The sequence below is a fragment of the Nematostella vectensis genome, chromosome 11 (assembly GCF_932526225.1).
Source record: "Nematostella vectensis chromosome 11, jaNemVect1.1, whole genome shotgun sequence".
NCBI classification, from domain to species: Eukaryota; Metazoa; Cnidaria; class Anthozoa; order Actiniaria; family Edwardsiidae; genus Nematostella; species Nematostella vectensis.
This window is the reverse complement of record NC_064044.1, coordinates 3,272,842-3,288,375: the sequence shown is the minus strand read 5'-3', so window position 1 is coordinate 3,288,375 and position 15,534 is coordinate 3,272,842. Positions and strand designations below refer to the sequence as shown.

Sequence of the window (15,534 nt, the reverse complement as noted above, 5' to 3'; positions counted from 1 at the left end):
GACTTTGCATAGTGGCTGCCTTATATAGGTACCATTGTAGCATCTTACTGAAAACATGGACCCATCCTCGGGTTCCCGTCGGCGTTCGTTCGTTGCGCTATCGGCGTTGAACACTTTTTTAGCCCGAAGAGGGGGACTCCCCCTAAAAAGGACACATGCCAGCGAGAAAATATAAGATAGCACAATGGGTGTGGTCAATATTAATTTTAACGCCAAATTACTAAATTGGACATTTTTACTGGGGGGGGGGGGGGGGGGGGGGCTCTCGTAATCACAATGCACAATAGCCTTCGTATCTGTCAGTTTTGTTGAGTTTCAGACCAGTTTATTCGCGAAATCGTAATTTGTTTTCCTAGTTTTTTTTTTCTTAAATGGCCTTATGGGGAGAGCAAAGCGCGTGTCACCGAGAGAAGATACTCTGATACTAATAGTATAGCAATTCTGGATTTTATTACAATATGTAAGAAAAGTATGACAGTGTTACGAATCACGGGCTAAAAAGCATTTCATTTGGGCGTAAATCAATTTTGATTGGCGTATGTCACTCACGCTGGGCATTTCTCAAAATTATTGACAGCAGGAGGTGATACTCTCGTCTCGTCCAGATCGTTCAAAATATCAGGAGTTTCTCCGTTACTGTACACATCGTCTGTTTTAATCATAGACTTACTGCTGCAGTTCGATGGATGGATCAGTTCGGGGGGTAACTCCTCTTTGCTCTCCTCGCCTGGTAGAGCTGCAATATCATCCGTTTTCGACATGGCGTGTGATAAGCCACTACTTTTAGAGTTTTCGGTGTAAACTTTTTCCTCGCTTTCCGAGTTGTTCTGTTTACCAGATATTTCGTTCTCAACGAGTTTGTCAATGGTATCCAAATTCGTGCTTTGCTTGCAATATGATCCGTTTTTGTTATTTTTTTGAAGATCATCAAGTCTTTCCTCGGCATTGTCCCTATTGATATTAGTATTCTCTATTAAAGTCACCTCCGCGTTAACGTCTATTTGATGATTAACGCTTTTTTCTAAATCGCCCACTGTGGGTTCCATGGCAGAACTGGTGTCCCCGTTTGCCGCAAGTTCTTTACTCACTCCATTTCTAGCAGAGCCGCCATTCACGGTGTCAATAACTTTATGGACCCATGCACTAGTTTCAGCACCAATGTCATCAGCAGTAGTGTGAGGGGGGACTGGGTAGGACATGGAGGGGAGACTTGGGAATTCGTCACTTGAGAAGTCTTGCGAGTCGGCGAACGAATGCTGAGAAAAGGATTCATCTCCGAGTTGCAAAGCTGTGGCGATCTGTAAGTCAACCTCAAGTAACTCAGAGTTAGCAACTGAGCCCGGTCGAGTGCTGGGGGTATCGGAGCGCGAAAGGGATGAGGAGTCCTCGGAGAGGGAGGAGGCGGTGGAGGTAAGCTGACTAGAGGATGTACCTTGCTCGGCACCAGAAGCGAAGAAATCCTGTTGACAATACAAATCACATAAATCAAACATAAACATTAGATTGTTATAAAGCGAAGGGTTAAGCCAAAGGCGGAATCAGATTCTTGCCCTGCGCGCTCGTTTATTACCGCAGAACCCCCGCTTGTTTCTATCCTGTCGATGTTTGGCCAAAACCATTGAGCGGAACCTGTGTCCTAATTTTGCAACAAAGATTTACTGTCACACCAGACTAAAAAAATAAAATGTATTTTTCAGAGGCGAACTAAATCCAATTAAATTACAGAAAAAAAAATTCGATCATATAATAAAAAAAATGCTCCATTAATTTGCTAAGCGTCACGCAACATGTCACGCAAGTTGTACCCAGAGTGGTGGCTTCTCTGAGGTTAGATGTACTTATTGCTATGTACCGGTACCTTCTTGTCATTAAGGTCGGCAACTGCACGTGGGATATCTGCCACAGAAGAGGGCGGGGAAAGCCGCAACGAGCAGAACTGGTCAACCACGGCTGGATGTAGCACGAGCTTCTTAGGCAGCTAGAAGACACAAGGTAAAAATTATGCAACTAGAACAAACAAGAAGAAATGTACATAGGCGTTTGTGTCTAGTTTACGTAGAATTTATGATTAGCCGAACCAATTATTAAGACTATACAATCTTGCCAAACCCTAGTCTTGAAACCTTGTTATACCTCTCTGGCTAGGCTTCTCCTGTTCTTTTTGCTTTCACGTTTTGATCGTTTGGCTGTACCAGCAAACAGCCCCTCCAGGTCGTCATCTCCTTTCTTCTTTAGATACACACCGGACTCTTCATTACGCGGGCTCACAGCTACAACATAACAAGTTCACAGCTTTACTTTCCATCACTAAATTCTTTCAAATAAATGCAATATTGTGGCTTGAACATTTCTAATCAGGTTGATGGAAATGGATTCCAAATAGTACAGGGTGTATGTTTACTTTAAACTTGTTGTTATATAAAGTAAACCAACTAGATCCTATGAAAACAATTTCACAAAAAATTGGTTACTTTCCATTTAGTACACACGGCAAGGTTATCAGGAAGATTTTAAGTTATTATGTTACACACTTTTTCATTCTTTACGAATAATGAATTTGTTTAATGCAAACATGCAATTGTCCTATCATTCAAGTTAAAATAATTAACAGTAGAGGCTACCACCGTTACCCATTACCTTGACCCAGAGGTTCAGGTGAGGGCGTAGTTGACACTTCCCTTGACTGGCTCGGCTCCTCGGATTGCTGGCTGGGCGTCAAGCGCTCCATGTAGTCTAGTAGGGTGTCACACAGTGCCAGCTCTGCTTGGTAGGGTGGGGGAGAGGGACCTCTTGTGGCCCTGGTGAAGCGCAAATTATAAAGTAGAATGAATTAATAAATTTAAGAAACTAATCCCCTCCTCGCTGCTAGAATGCTGAATTTCAAGAGTACAGATACACCATGATTGAGTGAAATGCATAGGAAGGAGTCTAAGGCAACTTGTTGGCATAGTACAACTCATGTCTGACCAAAGAGAAGGATAGAAATGTGGAAGGTGAAAAATTAAAATTCCCAGAGTAAACATGTTAAAAAATTCCTCAGCTTGCATTGGAACAGGGAATCAAACTTGGAACCCAGTGTTAATAGGCACTGGCACTACAGAGCAACACCCTTGACTATAGCTTGCAATAACTTTCAGGGCTAGAAAATTATGCTTTGGAGGGGGGGGGGGGGATAATAAACTTTTTTAACATAAGGGGTGTCATACTGTAAATGTTTAGTGGGTGGGGGAGATAAGCAAAATCAAAATTTCATGTTGGACACTCTGAACTTAACTTTTGTTAGGTTTATACTAACCTTTCTCTTTGTTGCATGGATCGCTTTTCTTCTGTGTGTTTCTGGGACTCTTCTCTCTTTCTCTGTCTGTTCTGGAGCTTGGCCTCGCGAAGACTGTTGAAGTACTCAATTTTTTCATGGTTGAATGCAGCAATTAATGCTCTTTTCTGGTCATAAAGGCCATCAATTTCTAATTAAAAAAAAATCAAATGAAGCAGTAAATAAACAAGATTAACAACTACTTTAGTCACAGGCCTCCCAACCGCATCAGTGAATGATTTCTAAGGACATACGAATTCACAAAAATAAACATCTATGAGTTATATCTTTATGCTCTAATTCATGAAATAAAATTGGTTGCGATGTAAATGTATCCGTCTGTGGTGTTTTCTTCCCAAGAAGCTCAATTCTACAAGTTTAGAGCGATATAAGTTTGTCTCAGAATATGAGTCGATACTAAGTATGTTAATGAGCTTCAGCACGATTTTCTGCCTGATTTTAATCAGTACGAAAACCCTGACACCGGTGCAGGATAAGAGAGCGATGGCACTATCCCCATTTTTTTTAACAATCCATTCAAAAACCTGTAAGAAATGATTTTTTTAACTTAAATTCTAGCTTTTTATCGATGATTGGGACATAGCAGCTAGTCAAATGGCATCCTTGGAATGTAATTTGCATAGACAGCGTAGCCCCACACCACCCTAGACCTCTCTTGTCCTTCTCCATCCTTCTTCCATACCGACAGGTCCCAAACGTCCCCAGTCCGCATGTACTTCCCTTAGCTCTATAAGTTACGTTTAACACAATAGCTCACCATTTAGAAGTTAGTGTGGAAACTGTAGGGGCAAGGGTTGTGCTGGGCTTCTTACAATGTTGATTATACAAATATTCACACACTTCCAGTCACCATAATTGTCAGAACAATTTGCCTGCTTTATGACATGATATTATCATAATTGTATTTTTTAATAGAAAGTTTATCTCCATAAAGCATACAGCCGCTAATAATGGACACAAGTCAAGAGGGTATCAGCCATTGGACTCCAAGGTGTACCTTTTTTCAAAAGTGCTCTCTCAGATTCAGTCTCCTTTTGTAAAGCCCGAACTTCCTCAGCCTTGCCTCTCTGCTCATCCAAGATGTTCTTGATCTCGTCTTCTTTTGTTTTCAGAGTGTTGATTCTCTTAGTACAAATCTGCAACACCGACAAAAACATCCAGACCAGCCTAGTTAGCCTTATTCCATGACACAATGAAAAAGGTGAAAGTTTGCAGTGGGGAGGAAAAAAACTTTGCATTTTCAGTTAGATCAAAGTGTCTGAAAATATGTTGAAGTGGCACCAGACGCACTAGGGATTTCAGGGTCATTTTGGGTGAAATTTTAAATTGGTTGTTTTTTGCATATATTTATAGAGATGTCTTCAAAGAGCTCCTTTACTGCACATCTTCCACTTGCTTGTTTTTAAACAAAATACACAAAATTCACTAGTGTTATTCTATTGAATCAATAAAATAGCACCCAAAGTTACTCACATCTCGTTCTGTGCGTAGGGCTCTCTGTTTGTCTCTCAACTGATCTAACACTGCTTTTAATGCCACAAATTCACTGGAACACAATTATTTCAATGTTAGTGAAATAATTAATAATTGTTGTAGGTTTCAAAAACAGTGCACACTGGTTGGAATGTTGCCATTCTTGATTGCACATGCAGCGTGCATGATTAAATGCAAGAAAAACCCACAGACTATAAAATGTTTGCTAATTTTGCAGGTTAAATAATCAGTTGATTACCAGGTTGAGATATAAAGATGACAGGAAAATTTGTAACCACACAACAATATCCAACAATAACTAAGACATGAATACGGGAACTATTATAGCATGTACATAAATTTTCTTATGTAATTTTATTGACAATTTGATCTATGTCACAAATGATTCAACCCAGTCATTCCAGTTCACTGCCTTTTTTTCAGAAGATTGACCAAAATACAGATTTTAAAATTATTTGTGCAAATGAGCATTATATGGTATCCATATGAAGAAAATTAAAAACATAAAGAATCAACCAAACCTAAAGTCTAGTTATGTTCTACTTACTGAATCATCTTCTTTGACCGGCGCAGTGCATCAATCTCTGTGACTATCCTTGTCTCATCTCGAAGTTTCAGCTGCTGCACTCTTAGTTGATGCTCGAGTCTCCTGAAAAAAAAAACAGACCATCAGGGAAACCTAGAACTGCAATCGAACAAGTGGCTCTGAAGAATTAGATTATAGGGGTAAAAAGAGAGGTCATTGGGGTAAAAAAGTTAGAAAAACTCAGAGCTGGTGTAATTCCACTTAATGCTCAAGTTTCCTAATAACAGCATGGGGTTGTTTGGGATAGAAAACAGATAGAACTATAAGAATATTCACTGACCTGTTATGTTAAGTCCTTTATATTTTAATCTTTATCTAGGTCTAATATATTCACATTTCTTCCTAAAGGTTATTAGATTATTTCTTTAAGACATGGAACTGACCTTATTGCTTCATCAGTCTTAGATTCTGACTTGTATTTTAAACAAGCTTGAGCTTTGCGGCATGCGTCATTCTATCAATAAATAAAAGGGTGATAAGCAGTGCTAGTACAGTACCATAGTAGTAGTAGCAGTATTTTTTCAGATCAGTATTCATTGTTCAGAACTACCAGCCCCCGCCCATGCAAGCGTGTATTCTGATGTTGTTTTGGTGTTATGATTTGTTTTTCCCCTGTCTTATTTACCTATAATCAAAAGTGTAAAAACGATCTGCTCTAACTAATGGCAACACCTTTTTTTTATCAATCTTACTTATGTAAATATTAAAATTGATTAATAGTACATACAGACCGAGAAGCTTTAGCCCCTCCTACATGATAAACTTTTTCATACATTCTTTGTAATTCAGCTCCCCCCCCACCCTTCATCGTGATATGATGCCCCCTCTTCAAAAACACACTTCACAGCCCCTGATATGCTCAACTAATGATAAATTTTAAATTGAGATTTACTACATGATGGCCATAGGGCAAATCAGATACATAGTATCTATACCAATAGTACCGTAAAGATTATCTTTGTCACCTTTTGCTGTACAAGAGTTGTGAGTCTTTTGAGCTCGATGTCTATCTTTTGTCTGGCTTCAATATCTTTCTCTCTGTTAACTTTATATGAACGCAACTCTGCAAGCAGAGTATCTTTGTCTTTCCATGCGTAGATGCTTGAGTTTGAAGCGGACCTCGATCGTGGAGAAGGTTTTTGTAGTGAGTGCTTTTAATCGAGTCAAGAAACCATGACAAAATAAAACGCGGTAATTTGGAGACAAAATTAGTCCTTATCAATAGTTATTGAAACAGTAGTGGTATAGCTACTATCGAATACATCGTGTTAGAATAGAAAGCTAATGGGTTTTTTTTTATACAAACAAGGTTTACGATCAAATCAAAAGCGTGCATATAAGCTTAAACCTCATACTGTAAACAACAACACTTTTTAAAGAAGGATACCAGCTTAGCTTCTTTCTCTCGTATTTTCCCATTCAGAGTTTCGATCTCCCGCTCAAATCTCTTACTGTCCGGCTGCTTGGGGCGTTTTTGTGGCTCCTGTTCCTTGACATTAGCTATAAGAACCAAGTGTAGGGATAATTCAAAGATAGTTTCTTTCTAAAAATGTACAACTTTCAGATAGTTGCTTACAAGAAGCCGATTTTTCCGCACATCCATCGATCCGTTCTTCTCCAGGGCTTACAGTCTCCACATTCATTGAGCTGAAGCACTGTTTCCTTGTTTTCTGTCAAAACAGGATGCTTAAGTTTCCTTCGGATATCACATTTTAGAGTTTTTACATTTCACAGCAAAACATTTCTCAACAATCACGATCGCGCTTCTCTTCTCTATGACTCCACCGCAGAGCGCGCTGGGTAATACTCGTCCTTGGGGGCTGGGTCTAGTAACTTTTGTTTTTTTAAATGTGGACTTTAAAAGCACACTAGCATACACACATTGGCACCAGTCGGGCCAAGACGGGACGCTAGCACAGTCTATTACCCGTGCAGCTCGGCAACCATGGACAGCTGTTTCGTCCTTATTAGGACTCGTCAGCATGGCTTTGCCGATGAAGTTTAACTGAGGCAAACCGGCTATGCCATGCTGACGAGTCCTAATAAGGACGAAACAGCTGTTCATGGTTGCCGAACTGCACGGGTAATAGACTGTGCTAGCGTCCCGTCTTGGCCCGACTGGTGCCAATGTGTGTATGCTAGTGTGCTTCTAAAGTTCACATTTTTGTTTTTTTTGCGCCCTTTTGCGTACCCTCTAGCCTTTTCAAAATAATTTCTGCATCTTGGTTGCATCACAACCACGCCCGCGGTTCGAATACGTTAAAATTATAGGCAATATCAGAAGTTCGCTGCATTTTCTCTGAGGAGGGAGGGCATGTGGTGCATTTTCTTTGAGGGGGAGGGCATGTGGTGCATTTTCTCTGAGGGGGGAGGGCATGTGGTGCATTTTCTCTGAGGGGGGAGGGCATGTGGTGCATTTTCTCTGAGGGGGGAGGGCATGTGGTGCATTTTCTTTGAGGGGGGAGGGCATGTGGTGCATTTTCTTTGAGGGGGGAGGGCATGTGGTGCATTTTCTCTGAGGGGGGGGCATGTGGTGCATTTTCTCTGAGGGGGAGGGCATGTGTTGCATTTCCTTTGAGGGGGAGGGCATGTGGTGCATTTTCATTGAGGGGGAGGGCATGTGGTGCATTTTCTCTGATGGGGGAGGAGGGGAACAAGTGGAGCACACCCGGATTGATGCAATAGGCGTCACGCAGGTCGATACAATAGGTATCACGCAGGTTCATACAAAATGCGTCACGCAAGTCGATACGTGGCACGCAGTTCAATACAATAGGCGTCACGCAAGTAGTCAATACAATAGGCGTCACGTGAGTAGTCAATACAATAGGCGTCACGCGAGTAGTCAATACAACAGGCGTCACGCGATTATTTCGACATTTCGCCTAAAGCACGTCTAAAGACCCTCGTCATGTTTGGGCTGCTGGTGATTCTGCTGCCACTAGTGCAGTGTTTAATCCGCCCTACAAGTACAAGCCCATCTGGTGGCTCACCTGTCATTCTAGTGTCCACGGACGGGCTAGGATGGCAGTTTCCTGAGCGATTCAATACGCCGAATTTGGATTTCATGGCGCAAACTGGAGTCAAAGCGAAATACATGAAGGTCGTGACACCCAGTGTAACATGGCCCAACCATCAAACCTACATGACGGGGCTCTACCCTGAAAGCCACGGGATTGTCTCCAATAGATTCTGGGATCCCGCGTATAAAGAGAAGTTTATATTCGATCACGACTGCTCAAATGGCGACCCAAAATTCTGGAACGAATCTGAGCCGATTTGGTTGACCTTGCAAAAGATGGGCAAAGATTCCGGTTTGCATTTTTGGCCAGGCTTCTTCAGTTACGACATCAAGCCTACGTATTACGAGAAACTGACGTGCTTTCTCAACTGTAGTGCAATACCGTCGAGTGAATTGTGGAAGTACAGGAATAAGACCCGGAAAGAGTGGCCTCCCTACGAACACTGCTACCCTAACTACACCATCCCCTTCTCAAAGAGAATAGAAAAGATTATGAGTTGGCTCACGTCAAAGAAACCCCCGCAGTTTGTGGGGTTTTATGCTGATCAACCTGACTGGGTCGGACACTCGTATGGTCCAGACTCGGACAAGTTTAGGCGAATGGTCGAACATGTGGATAAGGTTGTTGTTGGTGGAATGATCGACTCACTCAGGAATGCCGGTCTTCTCGAAAAGGTCAACTTGATATTTGTCTCGGATCACAGCTTCACAACTGTCAACAAAAGTAGAGTGATTTTCTTTGATGACTTTATTGACCCTGCAACCTATATGCTAACTGAAGCTACAGCGTTCGGTCACATATGGCCAAAACCTGGGAAATTCGACGAAATCTACACCAATCTAACCACCCACATGATTCAGAAGTACCCCCAGGTCAAGGTGTACAAAAAGGAAGAAATACCGGAAGCGTTCCATTACAAAAATAATCGCCGGGTCCCTCCCATCTATGTCTCAGCTGGGTTCGGGTATGGGTTCAAGCCTAGGAGGGCATGGTTTAATGTTTCGGACGACTGGGTTTATGGTTACCATGGATACCCATCCGATGAGAGAATGGGAGCCATTTTTTATGCGCGCGGTCCCGCCTTTAAGACTGGGTACTACTTTGATGGTCCTCTTAGGTCTGTTGATATATACCCAATGATGTGCGAGTTGCTAGGGATTCAGCCACACCCTAACAACGGTTCCCTTAGCAACATGATGCAGCTTATGGTCAATCAGGCCCCGAGGGGGGTGGGAAGTGTAGGTGTTCTGGTCTCGGGGTTGATGCCTATTTTTAGTATCATTACATCATTTTACTTATTCTAAGTTTATACATTAATGGATAGAGATGGTGGTAGAGAGGGTAGCTTTTTTCCACCTAGCCTGCTTGCAGGCGATAGTCGGTGTTATCATCGGGGAAAACCCTCTCCTTCAGTGATAGGGCGCCACCTTTTATTTTAAGCCGCGTGGTTCCTGGGAACAAGCGCAAAAACGGACGCCCCCTGCCCCCCTGCCCTGCGTCCGTTTTTGCGCTCGCCCCCAGGAACCTTCATAACACCATGGGTGAACCGAACTTTTTTTTAGAAAATATTCATATACTTATGAGGGGTCATTTGTTTTTTGTATTTTTTGTTTGTTTGTTTAATAATTTGTCCTCCAATATACTAAAAAAAAATATGTATATAACACTAGAAGTAAACGGTCTATGGGTCTTTTCCCAATGGCAGATTGATGATAAGCATACGGGACACACAAAAAGCACCGGGAGCTTGCGGTCACTCTAATTCGCCTTGTAAACCATGAATTAGCCGATAATTAGCCGAACATTGGGCGAAAATTGGCCGAGAGTATACCATAAGCTTTTGCTTTCTTTACTTGAAATCCCCTGTTTCACCGGTCTAACGTATGTGTAACACATGTATAAGCCACATGTATTTCAGGACGATTTTGGCTCCACTGACGTAATCACAACGCAAAGTGTGACTCCACTCAAATAGTATTGTCAAATCTTATTGCCAAGTCTTGAAATAGATCTCCATTTCGCAGTTTTATTTTATCGCCTGCAAAGTAAAAAAAATAGCTTTTTTCAGTTGAAAAGCATGAAATTGAAAGATGCGTTAATAGTATTAATAATGGTTTACCCTGAAGGTTGTACCATTATACGCCTACGATTTGTCAAGAGAAATGGCGAGCCACATTTAATTAGTTTGCTTGTGTCAATAATGGTTTCTCTTTTAGTTGTATTGCTAGACGCCTACAGCGCGGTGATAGCAGTTGTCACCAGTTAAGGCGATAATTTCTAGTAGTCGTATGATTGTATCAATAATGGTTTATCATTGACAGCATTACCATGTTTCTACAAGACGCGTACAAGAGATCACTTAAACACGACGTTCCGCTATAAAAGGGAAAGCTCCTCCCACCCCGGGGCTCAAGAACAATCAGTTATCAATCAACCGTCAATGAGTCAACATGTCAGGACCATTGCTCTGAGCGCTCAATTCAAATTCTATATTCTAAACCTTATTAAATGTCACTTCTAGACTTGTCCACCTAAAATGGTTCTATTTATAGTAAAATAATGCTATACCAAGCTGTGTGCGCTTTAAAATACGAGCATGTTCATCACAGCACAAGAATAATTTATGCAGATGCGTTAGATTATGGATAGCCCAAAATTTAAAAGTTTGCATCGAAAACCTGAGTGGAGAGCAAATCACTAATTTATCAATCTCTTAGCACAAATGCCTTGTTACCTGTGCAAAAATAGTTTTATTCCAGCCGACTGAGGCTCTGAAATAAGCAATTTTACTAGAGACATAAAAATTGTGACTGCTAGCTTGGCAGTGTTATGATTATAATTGCAAATTCGAGCCCGAGAGTGGAAGGAGCTTTCCCTTTTTATAGCGGAACCTCGTGTTTAACAGAACTGTATCGAAAGTGACGTATGTACACACCTATTTCAAATAAGGTTGCTTTATGGGGATCACAAAATGGCTGAATCCTGGTAAATAAAAGCCAAGCCATACATGCACCTATACAAGAATGCGGGGAGGTGGTGGTGGCTGTGGTGGGGGGTTGAATGGTGCCCATTTCCGGGCGCGTATCCAGAATTGGCTGAGGGGGGGGGGGGGGGGGGGTCATAGGAATCATATAGAAAAAGCATAGTATTTGAAGATTCTTTATTAATAAGGGATGACCCACCTGTTGGCCGCCAAGGGGAAGGGGGATGCGCGCGCATCCTGCGCACCCTTCTGTGTGCGCGCCTGGCTTCTATCAGCATTTCTTCTCCGCAGCACAATTTGACTAGCATTTCTATAGCATTTGAGGGGATTCAACACTAGCCGGTTAACTTAAACATGGGCCTTTTTTAAAGCAACGCTTATTTCAGCCAAAAACGGTAAATCTACCTGGTCCTACTATGATGCAAAAACTGATATTGAGACTGCCCTGAAGAAGTCTTATTAAAGACGAAAATTTGGTAAAAGCGAATACCAGTTTTTGGTGCATTGTATTTATTCTTCTGGTTTACGATCACGACTATTCGGGTCTTTTTTATTGGTCCTATTATAATATTATTTTAACAACGGACGCTGAAAATTACTTAGAGCACTTTCTTTTTTCCAAGTCCGGATTCATAAACGACCCACGCGCCTTTGGCCCGCTTTTCAAATCCATTCTAAAAACGCTTTTAGCAGCCAAGATCTTTTTTCATTCTATCACATTTAAGGACTAAAAAGCAGTGAGAAGGGGACGTATGGCTATTTATAGTTTTTTTTCTCCAGAAACCTTATTCACAATAATGACCAAATGAGTCTTTTTTTTAAACCTCATTGTACCCAATAATGTAAAATGAATAGGCTGAAAGAATATTCGTATCTCGATTGTCTTATAGCAAAGAGGATAAGGGATTAAAAAAATTACTCCAATATTTTGGGAAATTGTTAATGTTTCAACGAACTTTTCCTTCGTCCGGGGGAAAATTGTGTTGTGTAACTTTCTAAAAATATCTACATATGTAGAAACTCACTTATTCGCAATCCTAGAATATTCAGTCAGCACCGAACCACAAGAACGCCTTCATGGATTCTAGATCATGTGTGGCTCTGATATGATAGAATATACGATTTTTAAAAAGATGTCGTTTCCGAATGCGTGAGCCGGAAATAGGCTTTCCCCGATTCCTAGACGGGAGTGTTTCGCCACGTCACGAGCCGTTGTCGGGCGGATATCGATAACAGTATCGCTTCCCCGACAGATCCTTCGACAGTGAAAATATTTTGTTTTCATGGTGTTTAACCTAAAATCAGGTGAAAGAAATATTACTGGCAGAACATTCAAGTGATTAGACGTCCTTGAATGTTTGCAAAACTGGGTTTTGCTCGCTGATTTGGAGGAAATACACCACATACTTCGGGAGTTTGTGTGTTTGAAGTGATTGGTTTTCGGTATGGGCTCATGACGTCATTTGATTGACAGTGTATGAGGCACAATGCTGCGTTGACTGCTTTTAGAAACACAACTCGAAGGAGAGACATTGAAGTGTGAAGGATTGCGAAAATTCTCTAAAATCAGAAGTACAAAGAGGGATAAACGACACCAAAATACAAACTAGGATATCCAGAGACATTGTTTTAACATCTAGAGAGGATTGTGTGGCAGTATGAAGATTACTCTCTTAATTCTCGCTGTATTTCTTTGCGGTTTTGCCGCCGCTCTCATAGATGAGGACGGAGAGATAGACATCGATGTTTCTACTATAAAACCACCAAATAAGAAAGCAAAACCGACTCCTACGGTCTCGGGAGATGGTGAAGATGGCGAAGAAGGTTCGGCTATCCAGGGCGATTCGAGCGGATCTGGAAGTGGCGATGAGGCCGTTCCTACCACAATCATTCCCACAGAAAAAGTTACCATCACAAAAGAGCTCACAAAAGCGCCCGAAGTTTCTACAAGAAAACCAAAACCAAAAGACAGAAAAACAAAGGAGCCAAAGGTTGAAACCGAGGAGGTAGAAATCACTACTGCAGAACCGGTCAAACCGACTGAAAAACCGACGGAATTTGTCAAGCCGACTACAGAGGACGATGTGATGGAGACCGACCCCGAGAATCCGAAAGAAGGTGACATGCAGGCCCGAGTATCAGAGAAAAAGCGTCTAAAAGTCCTTACAAACGAAGTCATTGCTGCCGTGGTTGTAGGGGGAGTGTGTGCGATTATCCTTATTGCTTTCTTGGTGTATCGCCTGAGAAAGAGAGATGAAGGGAGCTATGCTCTTACGGATAACGCGTACAAAGATACAAATAAACTTCGCGGTGACCCCGGCAAGGAGGCATTTGTTTGAGTTCAAGCGAGGAGGGTTCTGCATCAGGAGTTGGCTTTGTACAGAAAAGACTACAGGATTTTTACTTTGTCTTTGGACCGGAAAAGAAAAACATTTTATTTTCACCGGGGAGCAGATTTCTGGTTCTAAAGTGAGCTAGGTGCTGTCATGTGTTACTCACGAGGACAGTGACACAACTAGACCAACTTACTAATATCTATCAGTTCGACCCGCCATTCCATTCTTATCATTAAGAAATTGGTGGTTTAGACGGTCTCGATAATCCAAGTATATAAGTTTACCACACTCTAATCGACTGAGTTTTAAACAGGGCAAGACCTGGGGAATTATTTTGTAGCCTGCTTTCGTATTGCGCGGGCACTGTAATGGCTTTTCAAGCATCAAAATGGGTTCCGTGCGTTCTAGAGCACTAAAATGGGTTCTCTGGATCTTGTTTTACTATATTTTACAATCACTTGATTTTATGTGGATTTCATTGTAGATATGTATTCAAATCGGGTACTTTTTCAGGGTCAGTGTTCAGTCATTTCAGATGCGAGTATTCACGCTTTATTTGGCGTGAATTTGTTTTTACACATAAGGTATTGAAAGATCAGCAAATATGACAAATTTGAAACCGAATTACTTTTCGGTATTAAATTATTCTAGTTTTGGAACTAAAATCAAACTATTATTCACTTGGGTAACCATGTTGTTTCCAATTCCTGTTAAAAGTTGCGCGTACAAAAAGATATTTAGAAACTTAATGAGCCGAACTATTCAAGCGAAGGTATCCTTTATTTCATTCAGATATCCCGACCAAATTAACCGCGTCCACATTTACAGTTAATTTTCGCCGTATTTTTGTAAAAGGAAAATATATCCACTGCTTAGTATTGAGAGGTTTTTTAGTTACTCCGTACGACGGCACATTGTATGTAAACGATAAGTATTGGTATTTATAGGAAATTCAAAATGTGCTAACCATTTTACAAAATCATCAATAATTTACGTTTGATAAACTCGGTCTTAAAAATATTCTCTGTAACGGTTAGCAATTTTGTATTGAATAAACACTTTGCTAGATTTTGTAGTGTTGTTTACTGATCTGGTGATTTAGGCCGATATTGATCAGCAAAGGTTCGCGTAGTCCGGCACCAAACGAATGTTTTCACACAACAAGCTGCGCTCAATAATCCAAACACTCTTTCTGAAACAATACCGATTCCTCCCCAAAACAAAACGTGTTTTATTCTAAAATGACCATGAGTTGTCTGAGAACCTTTGGAAATGATCTACTTGTATTTACGCCTCGGGAAGAGGACAATATAATCTCTAACGAGAAAGCGGGAAGGGAACACGAGTTATTCTAGGTCGGCACATCTTTCTGAAGACAACTTATCACATTTGAATTCCAAAGCTGGTTCCGGCTAATCTATTTTTTTTAAGCCTACTCTACAGGCTATTGAATTCGTTGTTTCTTGAAAACACTAGATCGTTATTCGTTACCAACGGAGAGGAATTGACCCGATTTCATAAGACTAGTTTATTGGTTAGCGCTGCAGTTGTATTATGCTTGCATGTGTCAGGACAATTGATGGGTGAGAGCGTACTAAACCTTCTTGAATCTATTATTCAGTAAAGCGTCGGTGTGATAACTAGACCCCTCGAAGATTTCTACATGGCTTATTTCCTTAAGCCAAGGATATGAAAGTCATTTTCCCCCAATTCAGAGAAATGGGAAATTTCTGAGTAGTTTATCGGAATCATATGGCTCGTTCGTTCCTTTCTACCAA

At 41.2% G+C, this 15,534-nt stretch overlaps 3 protein-coding genes across 3 annotated transcripts; 2 read left to right on the top strand and 1 right to left on the bottom strand.

The window, feature by feature from the left end:
• Window positions 1–431: 431 nt before the first annotated feature.
• LOC5509995 lies at window positions 432–7,215 on the bottom strand. Its single transcript, XM_032379060.2, has 12 exons — window positions 6,991–7,215; window positions 6,802–6,914; window positions 6,380–6,565; window positions 5,798–5,868; window positions 5,376–5,477; window positions 4,808–4,880; window positions 4,332–4,470; window positions 3,296–3,464; window positions 2,638–2,798; window positions 2,134–2,270; window positions 1,859–1,978; window positions 432–1,460 (listed from the first exon to the last, which is right to left on the bottom strand). Exons 1-12 carry the CDS (start codon window positions 7,055–7,057, stop codon window positions 546–548), a joined length of 2,253 nt encoding a protein of 750 aa, XP_032234951.1. The 5' UTR covers window positions 7,058–7,215; the 3' UTR covers window positions 432–545.
• A 1,064-nt stretch (window positions 7,216–8,279) lies between these two features.
• On the top strand, window positions 8,280–10,777 carry LOC5509985 (ectonucleotide pyrophosphatase/phosphodiesterase family member 5). The gene has a single exon (XM_032379092.2). The coding sequence runs from the start codon at window positions 8,326–8,328 to the stop codon at window positions 9,739–9,741; it is 1,416 nt and encodes a 471-aa protein (XP_032234983.1). The 5' UTR covers window positions 8,280–8,325; the 3' UTR covers window positions 9,742–10,777.
• A 1,935-nt stretch (window positions 10,778–12,712) lies between these two features.
• LOC116616898 (syndecan-2) lies at window positions 12,713–14,824 on the top strand. The gene has a single exon (XM_032379075.2). It carries the CDS (start codon window positions 13,079–13,081, stop codon window positions 13,757–13,759), a length of 681 nt encoding a protein of 226 aa, XP_032234966.1. The 5' UTR covers window positions 12,713–13,078; the 3' UTR covers window positions 13,760–14,824.
• Window positions 14,825–15,534: the final 710 nt, after the last annotated feature.

Coding starts and splice junctions, on each gene's coding strand:
- LOC5509995 (XM_032379060.2), bottom strand. CDS start 7,057: ATGAATGTGGAGACTGTAAGCCCTGGAGAAGAACGGATCGATGGATGT. Junction 6,566..6,801: donor GAGAGAAAGAAGCTAAGCTG/GTATCCTTCTTT, acceptor CTCGATTAAAAG/CACTCACTACAAAAACCTTC. Junction 5,478..5,797: donor AAGACTGATGAAGCAATAAG/GTCAGTTCCATG, acceptor TTTTTTTTTCAG/GAGACTCGAGCATCAACTAA.
- LOC5509985 (XM_032379092.2), top strand. CDS start 8,326: ATGTTTGGGCTGCTGGTGATTCTGCTGCCACTAGTGCAGTGTTTAATC.
- LOC116616898 (XM_032379075.2), top strand. CDS start 13,079: ATGAAGATTACTCTCTTAATTCTCGCTGTATTTCTTTGCGGTTTTGCC.